This window comes from Pristiophorus japonicus, chromosome 4 (assembly GCF_044704955.1).
Source record: "Pristiophorus japonicus isolate sPriJap1 chromosome 4, sPriJap1.hap1, whole genome shotgun sequence".
NCBI classification, from domain to species: domain Eukaryota; kingdom Metazoa; phylum Chordata; class Chondrichthyes; family Pristiophoridae; genus Pristiophorus; species Pristiophorus japonicus.
Window position 1 is genome coordinate 237,132,418 of NC_091980.1, and position 14,590 is coordinate 237,147,007.

Genomic DNA, 14,590 nt, shown 5'->3' on the forward strand with positions numbered 1-14,590 from the left:
CCTCCCTGCTCCTATACTCAAATCCCCTAGCTATGAAGGCCAACATGCCATTTGCCTTCTTCACCGCCTGCTGTACCTGCATGTCAACTTTCAATGACTGATGAACCATGACATCCAGGTCTCGTTACACCTCCCCTTTTCCTAATCTGCCGCCATTCAGATAATATTCTGCCTCACATTTATCCACATTATACTGCATCTGCCATGCATTTGCCCACTCACCTAACCTGTCCAAATCATCCTGCAGCCTCTTAGCATCCTCCTCACAGCTCACACTGCCACCCAGTTTAGTGTCATCTGCAAACTTGGAGATATTACATTCAATTCCTTCATCCAAATCATTAATGTATATTGTAAATAGCTGGGGTCCCAGCACTGAGCCCTGTGGCACTCCATTAGTCACTGCCTCCCATTCCAAAAAGGACCCATTTATCCCGACTTTCTGCTTCCTGTCTGCCAACCAATTCTCTATCCACACCAGTACATTACTCCCAATACAATGTGCTGATTTTGCACACCAATCTCTTATGCGGGACCTTGTCAAAGGCCTTTTGAAAGTCCAAATACACCACATCCACTGGTTCGCCCTTGTCCACGCTACTAGATACATCCTCAAAAAATTCCAGAAGATTTGTCAAGCATGATTTCCCCTTCTTAAATCCATGCTGACTTGGACCGATCCTGTCACTGCTTTCCAAATGCGCTGCTATTTCATCCTTAATAATTGATTCCAACATTTTCCCCACTACTGATGTCAGGCTAACCAGTCTATAATTACCCGTTTTCTCTCCCTCCTTTTTAAAAAAGTGGTGTTACATTAGCTACCCTCCAGTCCATAGGAACTGATCCAGAGTTGATAGACCAGACTGTTGGAAAATGATCACCAATGCATCCACTATTTCTAGGGCCACTTCCTTAAGTACTCTGGGATGCAGACAATCAGGCCCCGGGGATTTATCGGCCTTCAATCCCATCAATTTCCCCAACACAATTTCCTGTCTAATAAGGATATCCTTCAGTTCCTCCTTCTCTCTAGACCCTCGGTCCCCTAGTACATCCATAAGGTTATTTGTGTCTTCCTTCGTGAAGACAGAACCAAAGTATTTGTTCAATTGGTCTGCCATTTGTTTGTTCCCCATTATAAATTCACCTGAGTCCGACTGCAAGGGACCTACGTTTGTCTTCACCAATCTTTTTCTCTTCACATATCTATAGAAGCTTTTGCAGTCAGTTTTTATATTGATGAGAGATGTGTTGATTATGAGTAAACACACTAAATGTAATCCTTACTCATAGCGTAAGACTACAAAAATAGAGTGTGTGTACTTATTACTTGCATTTCGGGCATTGGTTTTCGGGTATCTGGAGCCAAGGGAGAAGAATCCTGGCACCCAGTAAGAAGTCTACCAATACAGGTTCCATAACTGAGCCAGATTTGGGGTAGGACAGGAGGGGGAAAAGAGGGAAGAGATGGTAGTGCTGGTATTGGCTACCACTGTCAATTTGGATTTATATAGCACCTTTAACATAGAAAATTGTCCTCAGGGGCACAAGTCATCAAAAGTGCAACAGAGAACTGCAGACCTACTGAATTCAGGATTGGATTACCAAATCTATCACAGGGGTAACTTGGTTCCAACAATATATTGTCTGGGGTATCGATCCTAAAGCATCCCCCCCCCCCCCAAGGAGGACAGAGGATAATCACTAGTTGGACCATTCCAAGTACTCGCTAAAATAATTAATACACAGCACTAAACTTTCATACCAGGGGTTAGTCAGCCATTTTTTGCATCCTGGCAGATAATTGACAGTACTATTTCAACTACAAATGTGCACCCAAATATAGACATGTGGAGTATGTATCCACTTTATACTCTCTTCCCATAATTTAGAACAATGACTACACTTACCAAGTAATTCACACTACCATGCAAAGTGCTTTGAGGTATTTTTCAGATACACGATAAGGCACTATCTAAATGCAAGCATTTTTTTGCATCAAAAAAAACATTTCACGATGCTTCAGTCCAATTTCTCACCAGTCTGTCTCAGCTTTACTTCCTTACACTATAGGTTGTAACCCATTTGGTTTATACAAGAAAATAATTAAGTATTCACTTATTTATTTGCTTTCTCAACTGAGCACTATCCATTATGTAGGAATTAGCATCTGAAGTTGGGCTTTAGAACAATTTTCACAGCCCAAGTAATCTGAATATGAACTCTGGTTCTCCAAAGTTAAAATCTGGACCACCAGTATTCACCTTTAACCACCAGAAGATGAAGTAGTCCCAAAAACATCACAGCTTTCTTTAACTATGCCAGCAACAGTACCCCTACGTAACTTTTACCAGTTGATAAAGATATGGTTCAGCAGTTTAATGTTATCCATCGCCCAACTAGAATGTGTACATTAGTTAGTTAGTGGTGCCAGAAATCAGGGTCGTCATATAAAAGGTAGCAAAAACATCCTCAGTACAGATGTGCCAGATTTTGACACATACTTGTATAGATGTTTTTAGCATCCACAAGTAATCTTGTTAGAAAAATTAAAGTCACCCTTAAGATTTATTTTCTGAATAAGCTCAAAAGAATTGTTCTTGTATGCAAGTGAAAGCTTCTTTAACATTACCAGTTTGGAGTGAAAATTTCCCAGACATGGCAGCTTTCTGAAGCACTTTGGAAATAGGCATTACAATGCAAAGACTGCTTGCAATGAATCTCAGTGCTCAATGCAGACACAAATCCACTGCATGCACTTTTACACATGATTCACCAATATACTGAAAAGTTCAGTCTCTCCTCGGTGTTGGTTTCTTCCTCTTATCAGGTTCTTTCAATGTTATCTTGCTACATTTTAAGATTGTTTGGCCTGTGCCTGAAGCTTATACTGCTTGGGTAGTTTTGTTATCAACTGATACAATTTCTGACAGAGATGAGAGATTTATAGTGATTTCTTAAGTATTCAGCTGCTTCATCAATTGAATATTTTGGGGGTTATTTGAACTGGGTATATCTCATCACGTAACAGTCATCTGAACCTGCTGTCAATATCCTGCTGAGTCAGGCAAGAAAGCAGTACACAGTGACAAACAACTTGTTGATAGGTCACAGGCCACAAACAGACGCTGTAGTTGGATACAAAGTACAAGTCATTTGACCACTGAATGGTTATTTTGGCACTGCCACTAGTTGAGAAATGCACTAGATTTGTCAGCTAAATAAAAACACATGGCCAAGTCTCAATTTAGCTGCTGCTTTGGCCACAAAGAAATTTGTCGGCACCTAGTCACTGCTCCCTTAAAAAGTTACAAAAATACAATACAGCATGCATGGCTTAGAATCAGCATTCAACAGATCCTAAAATTTTATTTGTAGCCAAGTATCAGCCAAAATTATCAGTGACTGGATCCACACCAGAGATAAATTTTAACATTTTATTTCCGCCATAGGGACAGGATAGCCATTAACCAATAATCAGGAAGATGAATATAAAATTGCTCTAGTTTTTTTTAATCAGCAGCAGTCGCAGTACACTTACAAAGAGACAAAGACACAGATCCTCATTTGACATCCATCTGGAGGTTAATACAAACACATTTTAGATTAATTTTTATGGAAATCTTTAACACGTACAATACTTTGTTACACACAATCTTTTTCAACTCCATGCTCAGCAAATTTCATTTTTCCCACCTCTCCAAACTTTAATAATTCTCTGCAATACAAATATTTTATTAGTCCACTTTCAATTGTGTTTTGGATTTTCCTTCTATCTTAAAGTTAGACACATTCTTATTCTCAAAAATAGAAAAACACCTATTATAGCCACAGCTATATTATAGCTAACGCAACAACTAATGATGCTTGCTTTTCTGGATTGATTGCCTACAGTATAATATTAGATGTTTTGCACATCATCTAATGAGCGCACAGTATTTCTTTGAGCAATTATCTGAAAGAATGCTTATTTTTTTGCTTTGTTCCATGTGTTACAATTTGGACACTTATAGCACCCTTTGGTCACGACAACAGCCTCCTTTTGCTCTCTGACCCAGTAGGGTAGAATAGAAGTATAAAACCCACAATATCACATGCACTGCTGTGCATCTTGAAGAACCAAAAATCTATCACTATTAGTAACTACAAAAACTTAAAGCTTAGCTGTGCAAGTTCTTCATTGCTTTGATTCTTTTTTTTCTCCCCAAACTTTTTCTAATTTTGGATTGAGCTGTAGACACAACCATTTTGCCAGTTAACATGAAATTTGGTGGCAGATTCCAGAGTTATGGAATCTTTAGGAAGTATCTAACTAAGTTAACATTACAGTGAAAAGCCTTACCGCAAAAATCCACTGCAGCATCGGTGAGCACAATACATCAGCAATGTTAACAATACAACAGGAGCACTCCCTCTCCATTTCTGCACTAGCTCCTTGGAATTATATATTCTTCTTTAGTGAACACCATTCTAACAAGTTACCCACCTTTCATGCCACTGCCCTCTTCTTGGAATGTATTACGTGTCATTGCTTGATCTTCAAGATGCTCACTCCCACCGCTACCCGAGGAAGCAACACTGCTCTGTGGGGAGAGAGGAGCATGGTCTGATGGGATACACTGAGGTCCCCTTGCTCGCAGGTCTTCATGGGACATCCATCCATGACCTAGAGGCTGATTTGGCACATTGATTGGTGGGGTAAGAGATACTGAACGCTTCAGAGGGCTGTGGTGTGTCTGGCCTGAGAGAACTAGAAAACATATTATAACATAGAATAGTTATTCATCGAAAGCAATTAAGTGTCAAAGTCTAATATCCGTAAACCACCAAATGCGCCAGTTTTAAACAGAAATATGCTCTTGCTTTTATCATACATGACCTTTATGAAGTTATAATCCTGTAACAATCTTATGTTGGGATCTAGATTTTGTAGTCTCAAGATCACAATTTGATTTGCTTGGTTACACACATGACATCATAAGCCCATAGCTCATCAATGGCCTCCTCAATATTCTCAAAAAAAACAAAATTTATTGTATGCAAAATGGGCAGAGCCAGAGAAGTATGTAAAGCAACATTGGTCTTGGGGCTCATAGGTGCACTGGAGGCCAAAATAAAATCTATCCAGGTCTAAAGCCATATTATTTTACACACACATAATTAATATATTTTATTATACACACAGAACAGCAAATTAGTAAATTATTTCTATTACTTGCATAAAGATGCAAAAATCAAGTTTTTACTAGGCAACATTTTCCTTCCATGCCAAAATCTCACATTTTGTACTCCATTTGAGTGTTCAACAAAACTAAAAATGCGTTCCATTTCTAGATATCCAGCTTAAAGGTGCCATAGTACAAGGAATGTTGCATATTTTGGATAGAAAGTAATCTTGGTGTTTGACCCAGATGACTCAAATCACCCTAAGGCTTCAGTTTCAAACATTCAGACCATCTTTAGAAAATATTTAGCCCCAAAGTAGAAATTAATAGATACCAATTTAAAATATTAGTGCATCAATGCAATTTTGCAAAATGAAAATAACAGTGGGGGCCAGGAGTGAAAAAACTGTTAGAATTGCTATATAACATGAAAACAGAATACGTCAACAGCAGTGGCCACAATAACTAGAACATGCCCTTATACAAACAGTTATATTGTTCTATTACATTCAGTTTTGTAGGCTGTAAGTTTGGATTAAATCACTGTTTGCAGGTCATAACTATATCTGAACGACCAAACTATCATAACATACAACTGTGAACGTGGTCATATTTTAGTTATCTGTTATATAGTGATTTTAAAGCACCAATTCTTTCAATAAATCTCAATTCAATTTTGGTCTGATGGTTAACTATTGGTAGTTTTAATAGTCACCCATTGGTAGCGTCTACATTTCACCAATGTTGTAGACACACACACACACACACTTTTGCTTACCTTGCAACCAAGGCAGCAATGTAAGAATGAAGAAAATTATTATGTGGCAAGAGGAGAGAGGAGTTACATTAACAAATTTTACTGCAGAGAGATCATATGGCTGACACCCTATCCCCCCGTGGTTAACAAGTCCAATAAACTCAACAGAAACTCATGAAAAAAAATTCTCTCTTCTTAGGTCTTATATTGCACAAGATCCCCCTTTTCTGTTACACATAACTATTAGGTCAGAGCACAAATTACAGAGTTAGTGAAATGCACACAGTTTTTGTTCCTAACTGCTAAGCAGGAGTTGCAGCTCCTTTAATTTCCATTTATTAAGAGTTTCGTGAACACAGCAACATTCACTCACACATCGTTATTCTAGAGAATAAACCAACTTTAGGTGGACATCCATAATTGGAAACCATGCAGATATTTCTTCTGCCTAGTGGAAACACACAAATGGAACATCTGTGACAATCAGCTAACTAGTTTACACAAAAAAAAATATAGGTTCACATATGCTAAATCTAACCTGTGAAACAGGAGGAATAAGGACTCAAGAAAAAAAATCAAAAAGTAAGTTATTATTTAAATGGAGAAAGATTGCAAAGTGCCACAGTACAGCGGGACCTGGGGGTACTTGTGCATTAAACACAAAAGGATGATATGCAGGTACAGCAAGTGATCAGGAAGGCCAATAGTATCTTGGTCTTTATTGCAAAGGGAATGGAGTATGAAAGCAGGGAAGTCTTGCTACAGATATATAAGATATTGGTGAGGCCACACCTGGAATACTGCGTGCAGTTTTGGTTGCCATATTTACGAAAGGATATACTTGCTTTGGAGGCAGTTCAGAGAAGGTTCACTAGGTTGATTCTGGGGATGAGGGGGTTGATTTTTGAGGAAAGGTTGAGTAGGTTGGACCTCTACTCATTGGAATTCAGAAGAATGAGGGGTTATCTTATCGAAATGTATAAGATTATGGAGGGGGCTTGACAAGGTGGATGCAGAGAGGAAGTTTCCACTGATGGGGGAGACTAGAACTAGAGGGCATGATCTTACAATAAGGGGCCACCCATTTAAAACAGATGAGGAGGAATTTCTTCTGAGGGTTGTAAATCTGTGGAATTCGCTGCCTCAGAGAGCTGTGGAAGCTGGGACATTGACTAAATTTAAGACAGAAATAGACAGTTTCTTAAGCGATAAGGGGATAAGGGGTTATGGGGAGCGGGCGGGGAAGTGGAGCTGAGTCCATGATCAGAACAGCCATGATCTTATCGAGGGGCTGTATGGCCTACTCCTGTTTTTCTTATGTTCTTTGTACTTGCCCACTTAAATTGTATTATTCTAGGTATAAATATGCCTAGCATTTGTGCTCAGGAGATGGGGGAAAGGAGCCTTACAGGCTGGGAGAACATGCAAATGCAGGTGCACGCTGTACACAATTTTGTAGCTATTATTTTATGCACACCTGTATGTGCCCCCCACCAAAGTTCCCACTAAGCTGCGCGGCCATGCAACCACGCAGCACTCTGGAGGCCCCATGCAGGCCACGCACTGGCTTTCATGAGAAAAAACGTACATGGGCAAACATTTAAATGGGTCGCATAGCTAATTAAAGGGCCCACGCACTGAAAAAAAAGTAAGAGGGAATATTGCTCCCCACCGAAAGAAATGTAAGCCAATTATAAAGCCCCCACAATATGTTACTCGTGTGGAAATGCTACTCTGTGCAAGTATTTATGTAAATATTTTCTAAATTCACAATTCAAATTTTTTACAATATTCTTCATTTATATACACTACTACAGGTTTCCAGGCTTGTCACAATATTCTACTGTATTCTTACATGCTAGCCATAGTCAAACATAAATGACTTAAGATACCTCAACATTACATTAAGGCCAAAATAATTTATCTGCCTGAATAGCACAGAAATTAAATTATTACTCTATAGCATCTCAATGCAGAGTTTAAAAATACATAGCCAGGCCCCATGAATTTAAATGTACTTAAAATAGTAACTTCAGTTCTCAGCAAAAATGCTGAATATTCATCCGAGTTAGTCACAGTCTCATAGCAGATACTAATTGTATTATGCGAGTTATCAGAAATACACGCTACTTATAACTATAGATGTCGTGTCCCCACCCCCCCCACCCAGTTTTCTTCAATAATCTTGTACTTTCAGGATTGCGAAAATTTCTTTACACGTCAGTTACAAAAATGTCAGAAAATTATTCCTAACAATTTAAATTAATTTTCATCTTTAAATTGAAAGACTTGGCAACCGACATAATCTCATGACATCTCAAGGTTGGGAAATCGGTTCTGTGCAGCGAGTAGACACAGCATCTACTCCATTCTGCAGTGCTTGGTGTCCCAACCAGTGCAGCATTAAGGGAAAACATGTAAATTGGAAACAAAACTTAAATAATTTGAAAGCTAGAAATCAGTAAAATAATTTGAATAAATAAGTGACAAGGTTCTTCACCAAAGTTCTCCTGACGCCACATTTTCACCCAGAAAATATAACTCACTTTCTTCACCCTACTCTTTTTCTAGTTTCCCCCCTCCCTAGAGAGCATTTTAAATAAAGGCAATGCAGATAAAGAACCATATAGCAGTTTTGAGATTTTACTGTGTGGGGGTAGGGGGGGGGGGGTTTCTCTGCAAATATGGACACGCCCAAGGATTCCTGACGCACTCCTGAAATTCTGAAGGTAGCGTCAGCGACCCAAAGGAAAAACAATGATGTCATTGCAGATCATGTTTACTCAGCAAGTTAAAAAAAAACAGAAATCTGACGAACTCATGTGGTCTCGAGGGCAGTGACACTGGATAGTAAAAGAAAAGTTGCTAATGCTGGAAATTTCCAGTAAAAATTGAAAACCCCGACAATACAGAACAGGTTCTTCAACATCTGTAAAAGGAAAAGTCAGGTTTATGTTCCGTTGACCACAACTTGCATTAGTAGTAATACTTCATCAGCTCTGAAACATAAACTTGCCTCTTCTTTATACAAGATGCAGATAGGCATGTTGTCCATTTAAGAACATAAGAACATAAAAATTAGGAACAGGAGTAGGCCATCTAGCCCCTCGAGCCTGCTCCGCCATTCAACAAGATCATGGCTGATCTGGCCATGGACTCAGCTCCACTTACCCGCCTGCTCCCCATAACCCTTCATTCCCTTATTGGTTAAAAATCTATCAGTGATTTGAATACATTCAATGAGCTAGCCTCAACTGCTTCCTTGGGCAGAGAATTCCACAGATTCACAACCCTCTGGGAGAAGAAATTCCTTCTCAGCTCGGTTTTAAATTGGCTCCCCCATATTTTGAGGCTGTGCCCCCTAGTTCTAGTCTCCCCGAGCAGTGGAAACAACCTCTCTGCCTCTATCTTGTCTATCCCTTTCATTATTTTGAATGTTTCCATAAGATCACACCTCATCCTTTTGAACTCCAACGAGTAAAGACCCAGTCTACTCAATCTATCATCATAAGGTAACCCCCTAATCTCCGGAATCAGCCTAGTGAATCGTCTCTGTACCCCCTCCAAAGCTAATATATCCTTCCTTAAGTAAGGTGACCAAAACTGCACGCAGTACTCCGGTGCGGCCTCACCAATACCCTATACAGTCGCAGCAGGATCTCCCTGCTTTTGTACTCCATCCCTCTCGCAATGAAGGCCAATATTCCATTCGCCTTCCTGATTACCTGCTGCACCTGCAAACCAACTTTTTGGGATTCATGCACAAGGAGCCCAGGTCCCTCTGCACCGCAGCATGTTGTAATTTCTCCCCATTCAAATATTCCCTTTTACTGTTTTTTTTCCCCCAAGGTGGATGACCTCACATTTTCTGACATTGTATTCCATCTGCCAAACCTTAGCCCATTCGCTTAACCTATCCAAATCTCTTTGCAGCCTCTCTGTGTCCTCTACACAACCCGCTTTCCCACTAATCTTTGTGCCATCTGCACATTTTGTTACACTACACTCTGTCCTCTCTTCCAGGTCATCTATGTATATTGTAAACAGTTGTGGTCCCAGCACCGATCCCTGTGGCACACCACTAACCACCGATTTCCAACCAGAAAAGGACCCATTTATCCCGACTCTCTGCTTTCTGTTAGCCAGCCAATTCTCTATCCATGCGAATACATTTCCTCTGACTCCGCGTACCTTTATCTTCTGCAGTAACCTTTTGTGTGGTACCTTATCGAATGCCTTTTGGAAATCTAAATACACCACATCCATCGGTACACCTCTATCCACCATGCTCGTTATATCCTCAAAGAATTCCAGTAAATTAATTAAACATAATTTCTCCTTCATGAATCCATGTTGCATTTGCTTGATTGCACGATCGTGATGTCCCACTATTTCTTCCTTAATGATAGCTTCAAGCATTTTCTCCACTACAGATGTTAAACTAACTGGCCTATAGTTACCTGCCTTTTGTCTGCCCCCTTTTTTAAACAGAGGCGTTACATTAGCTGCTTTCCAATCCACTGGTACCTCCCCAGAGTCCAGAGAATTTTGGTAGATTATAACGAATGCATCTGCTATAACTTCTGCCATCTCTTTTAATACCCTGGGATGCATTTCATCAGGACCAGGGGACTTGTCTACCTTGAGTCCCATTAGCCTGTCCAGCACTACCCCCCTAGTGATAGTGATTACCTCAAGGTCCTCCCTTCCCACATTCCCATGACCAGCAATTTTTGGCATGGTTTTTGTGTCTTCCACTGTGAAGACCGAAGCAAAATAATTGTTTAAGGTCTCAACCATTTCCACATTTCCCATTATTAAATCCCCCTTCTCATCATCTAAGGGACCAACATTTACTTGAGTCACTCTTTTCCATTTTATATATCGGTAAAAGCTTTTACTATCGGTTTTTATGTTTTGCGCAAGTTTACTTTTGTAATCTATCTTTCCTTTCCTTATTGCTTTCTTAGTCATTCTTTGCTGTCGTTTAAAATTTTCCCAATCTTCTCGTTTCCCACTAACCTTGGCCACCTTATACGCATTGATTTTTAATTTGATACTCTCCTTTATTTCCTTGGTTATCCACGGCTGGTTATCCCTTCTCTTACCGCCCTTCTTTTTCACTGGAATATATTTTTGTTGAGCACTATGAAAGAGCTCCTTAAAAGTCCTCCACTGTTCCTCAATTGTGTCACCGTTTAGTCCGTGTTCCCAGTCTACTTTAGCCAACTCTGCCCTCATCCCACTGTAGTCCCCTTTGTTTAAGCATAGTACGCTCGTTTGAGACATTACTTCCTCACCCTCAATCTGTATTACAAATTCAACCATACTGTGATCACTCATTCCGAGAGGATCTTTTATTATTCCTGACTCATTACACAGGACCAGATCTAAGATAGCTTGCTCCCTTGTAGGTTCTGTAACATACTGTTCTAAGAAACAATCCCGTATGCATTCTATGAATTCCTCCTCCAGGCTACCCCGTGCGATTTGATTTGACCAATCGATATGTAGGTTAAAATCCCCCATGAGTACTGCCGTTCCTTTTTCACATGCCTCCATTATTCCTTTGATTATTGTCCGCCCCACCGTGAAGTTATTATTTGGCGGCCTATAAACTACGCCCACCAGTGACTTTTTCCCCTTACTATCTCTAATCTCCACCCACAATGATTCAACATTTTGTTCATTAGAGCCAATATCATCTCTCACAACTGCCCTGATATCATCCTTTATTAACAGAGCTACCCCACCTCCTTTCCCTTCTTGTCTATCCTTCCGAATTGTCAGATATCCCTGTATGTTTAATTCCCAGTTTTGGCCACCCTGCAACCACGTTTCTGTAGCGGCCACCAAATCATACCCATTTGTAATGATTTGTGCCGTCAACTCATTTACTGTGTTTCGAATGCTGCATGCGTTTAGGTAGAGTGTTTTAATACTATTTTTTTAAACCATGATTTTTACTTTTGACCCCTCCTACAGCCCCCTTATATTCATACATATTGTCCCTTCCTATCACCTTGTGGTTTATCCTTACCCCAGTGCTACTCTGCTCTGTTGCCTCCTGCCTTTTGCATTCTTTCTTGGGGTCCTGTTCATCTGAGCTCTCACTCACTCTAACTAGCTCAGAACCCTCTCCTGAGTTCCGAATACTCCTCACATTGAGGCACAGAGTTTTCAGGCTTGCCTTTTTATTCCACTTTTTGACCCTTTAGAATTTTGCTGTATAGTGGCCCTTTTTGTTTTTTGCCTTGGGTTTCTCTGCCCTCCACTTTTACTCATCTCCTTTCTGTCTTTTGCTTCTGTCTCCATTTTGTTTCCCTCTGTCTCCCTGCATTGGTTCCCATCCCCCTGCCGTATTAGTTTAACTCCTCCCCAACAGCACTAGCAAACACTCCCCCTTGGACATTGGTTCCGGTCCTGCCCAGGTACAGACCATCCGGTTTGTACTGGTCCCACCTCCCCCAGAACCGGTTCCAATGCCCCAGGAATTTGAATCCCTCCCTGCTGCACCACTGCTCAAGCCACGTATTCATCTGAGCTATCCTGCCATTCCTACTCTGACTAGCACGTGGCACTGGTAGCAATCCCGAGATTACTACTTTTGAGGTCCTACTTTTTAATTTAGCTCCTAGCTCCTTAAATTCATCTTATAGGACCTCATTCCCGTTTTTTACCTCTATCGTTGGTAACTATATGCACCACGACATCTGGCTGTTCACCCTCCCTTTTCAGAATGTCCTGCACCCGCTCTGAGACATCCTTGTCCCTTCCACCAGGGAAGCAACATACCATCCTGGAGTCTCGGTTGCGGCCACAGAAACGCCTATCTATTCCCCTTACAATCAAATCCCCTATCACTATTGCTCTCCCACTCTTTGTCCTGTCCTCCATGAGGAACTTTAGTTATTGTTAGGTGCAAAAAATAAATGTATCTTACAGAAAGATGATAATAAATGTATGTGATGTTGGTATACTGGCATTACAGCAGCAACTTTCTTCCAAAGTATGATTGCAGAAAGAACTAAAACTGCTCTTTAAGTTAGAACTGACTGCAAAAATGACAAAAACGCAGTCTCGGGACTGGACTTGTTAAAAGTAGCTGCAGTAAAAAGTTTTCATACTAATTCTTCAATACTCAAATTATTAATGAACTTTTAAATGCTCAAAAATACAAAACTAAAAGGCAGCCGTGCGGGGTACACTGGCAGCTCTTATGTTTATTAGTCCCTTTTAAGACTGCGTGTTTGGCTGCTGTGAGCCTGAGAAAACTGACCGCAGCATGTACGTTACAAACTGCAGTCAGGCGTAAACCAGTTTCGAAACAGGCCTGAAATAGATGTTACAGGTTGACAACTACAGGGCCCCCGAACCAAAATGGGGTGTGGCAGATACCCAGCATGGAATGAGCGCGCATAGGCCACACACCTTATTGGACCCTTCAGTGCCCGCTTTTTGCCTGAAAAATGAGCGTCGCACAATCCAATTTATGGGCCTACGAATCAGCCTCATGGCTCTCTCTGCACTGCTTTGAGTACTTGAATTTCTTTTTCATGTCTCAGTGACCAGATGCAGTACTTGATGTGCAGTATGACTAGGGTACTCTACAGTTTGGTTATGACTTCCTCCGACATATGTTAAGTATAGGGAGGGTATATTGCTCATAGCTTCTCTTCTGAATGCATAGAGGAAGTAGTCAGTCATTCAGAATTTTCACTGTTTTGTGATGGTGTTTCAAATCGGTTCGCGTCTTTTAGAGTTCCCATCTCTTGATTGCCTCCTTACGGTTATGGTCCTGAAATAGTTTTTACTATCATGTTTAGCCTATTTTTTGCTGGACCGAAATCTGATCATCCTTATAACACATTTCTGCATTTTCTTACATTCATCCCAGCAAATACCTTCCACTTTCTCTCTGCAGGATTTGTAAAGATTGCTTTTCCTCTTTATTTCACTTTTAATTTGTTTGTTATTCCATTTAGGGTCAAATTTGTTTCATCTGACCTTGTTAAGTTTTAGAAATGCATTCATCTTGCATGCTCATTGTTTCTATATGTGTGTTCCACTGGTCTTCTACTGAATAGTTGTGCAACCTAGCCCCGTCCATTTCCCGTGGTGTTCCCTCATTTATAAACCAGATTCCTGGTCTTGGGTATTTCTAAATCCCAGATCATGTTGAACTTGATCATTCTGTGATCGCTATCGCTCTGGGGTGCTCAGACTTTAAATTTCCTAAATGTGATCGGCATTAAGTAGAAAAAAAGATGAACAGTGCCTCTCATGGCTTCCTTGATATACTAGGTCATAAAGCAGTCATGTATTACATTTAATAACTCAGTTGACAATACTAGCACAGTTTATATTTGGTTGAATGAAATCTCCCAATTAAATAATTGTCCTGCTCTCAGACGCTTCCTATTGTTTAACAGAGCAACTATCGATATTCCTCATGTAATCGTAAGACTTTTTCATATTTGAGGTGTCTAACCAGAGTAGTTCATTTTGTAGTATGCCCCTCCCATAGAATCAACTTCATTTGCCTCCCAAGTGTCCCCAATATATAGGACTACACCATGTCCTTTCCTTGGTACTTTGTACCTCTGAAATGTTCAACCAGTGTTCCTTTTCTGGATCTGGCCATATTTCTTGTTATTCCCACAGC

At 40.3% G+C, this 14,590-nt stretch overlaps 1 protein-coding gene across 4 annotated transcripts in view; it reads right to left on the reverse strand.

The window, feature by feature from the left end:
• The window catches only part of samd4a (sterile alpha motif domain containing 4A), a 218,623-nt gene that overhangs the window by 82,736 nt on the left and 121,297 nt on the right, over window positions 1-14,590 (reverse strand). For 3 of the 4 annotated variants that reach the window (XM_070879186.1, XM_070879185.1, XM_070879187.1), the window contains one exon: window positions 4,490-4,753. The exons of the other annotated variant lie outside the window; for it this stretch is intronic. In XM_070879186.1, the coding sequence (XP_070735287.1) occupies window positions 4,490-4,753 (264 nt within the window). The remainder of the gene's footprint in view (window positions 1-4,489; window positions 4,754-14,590) is intronic. 4 annotated transcript variants of the gene reach the window in all.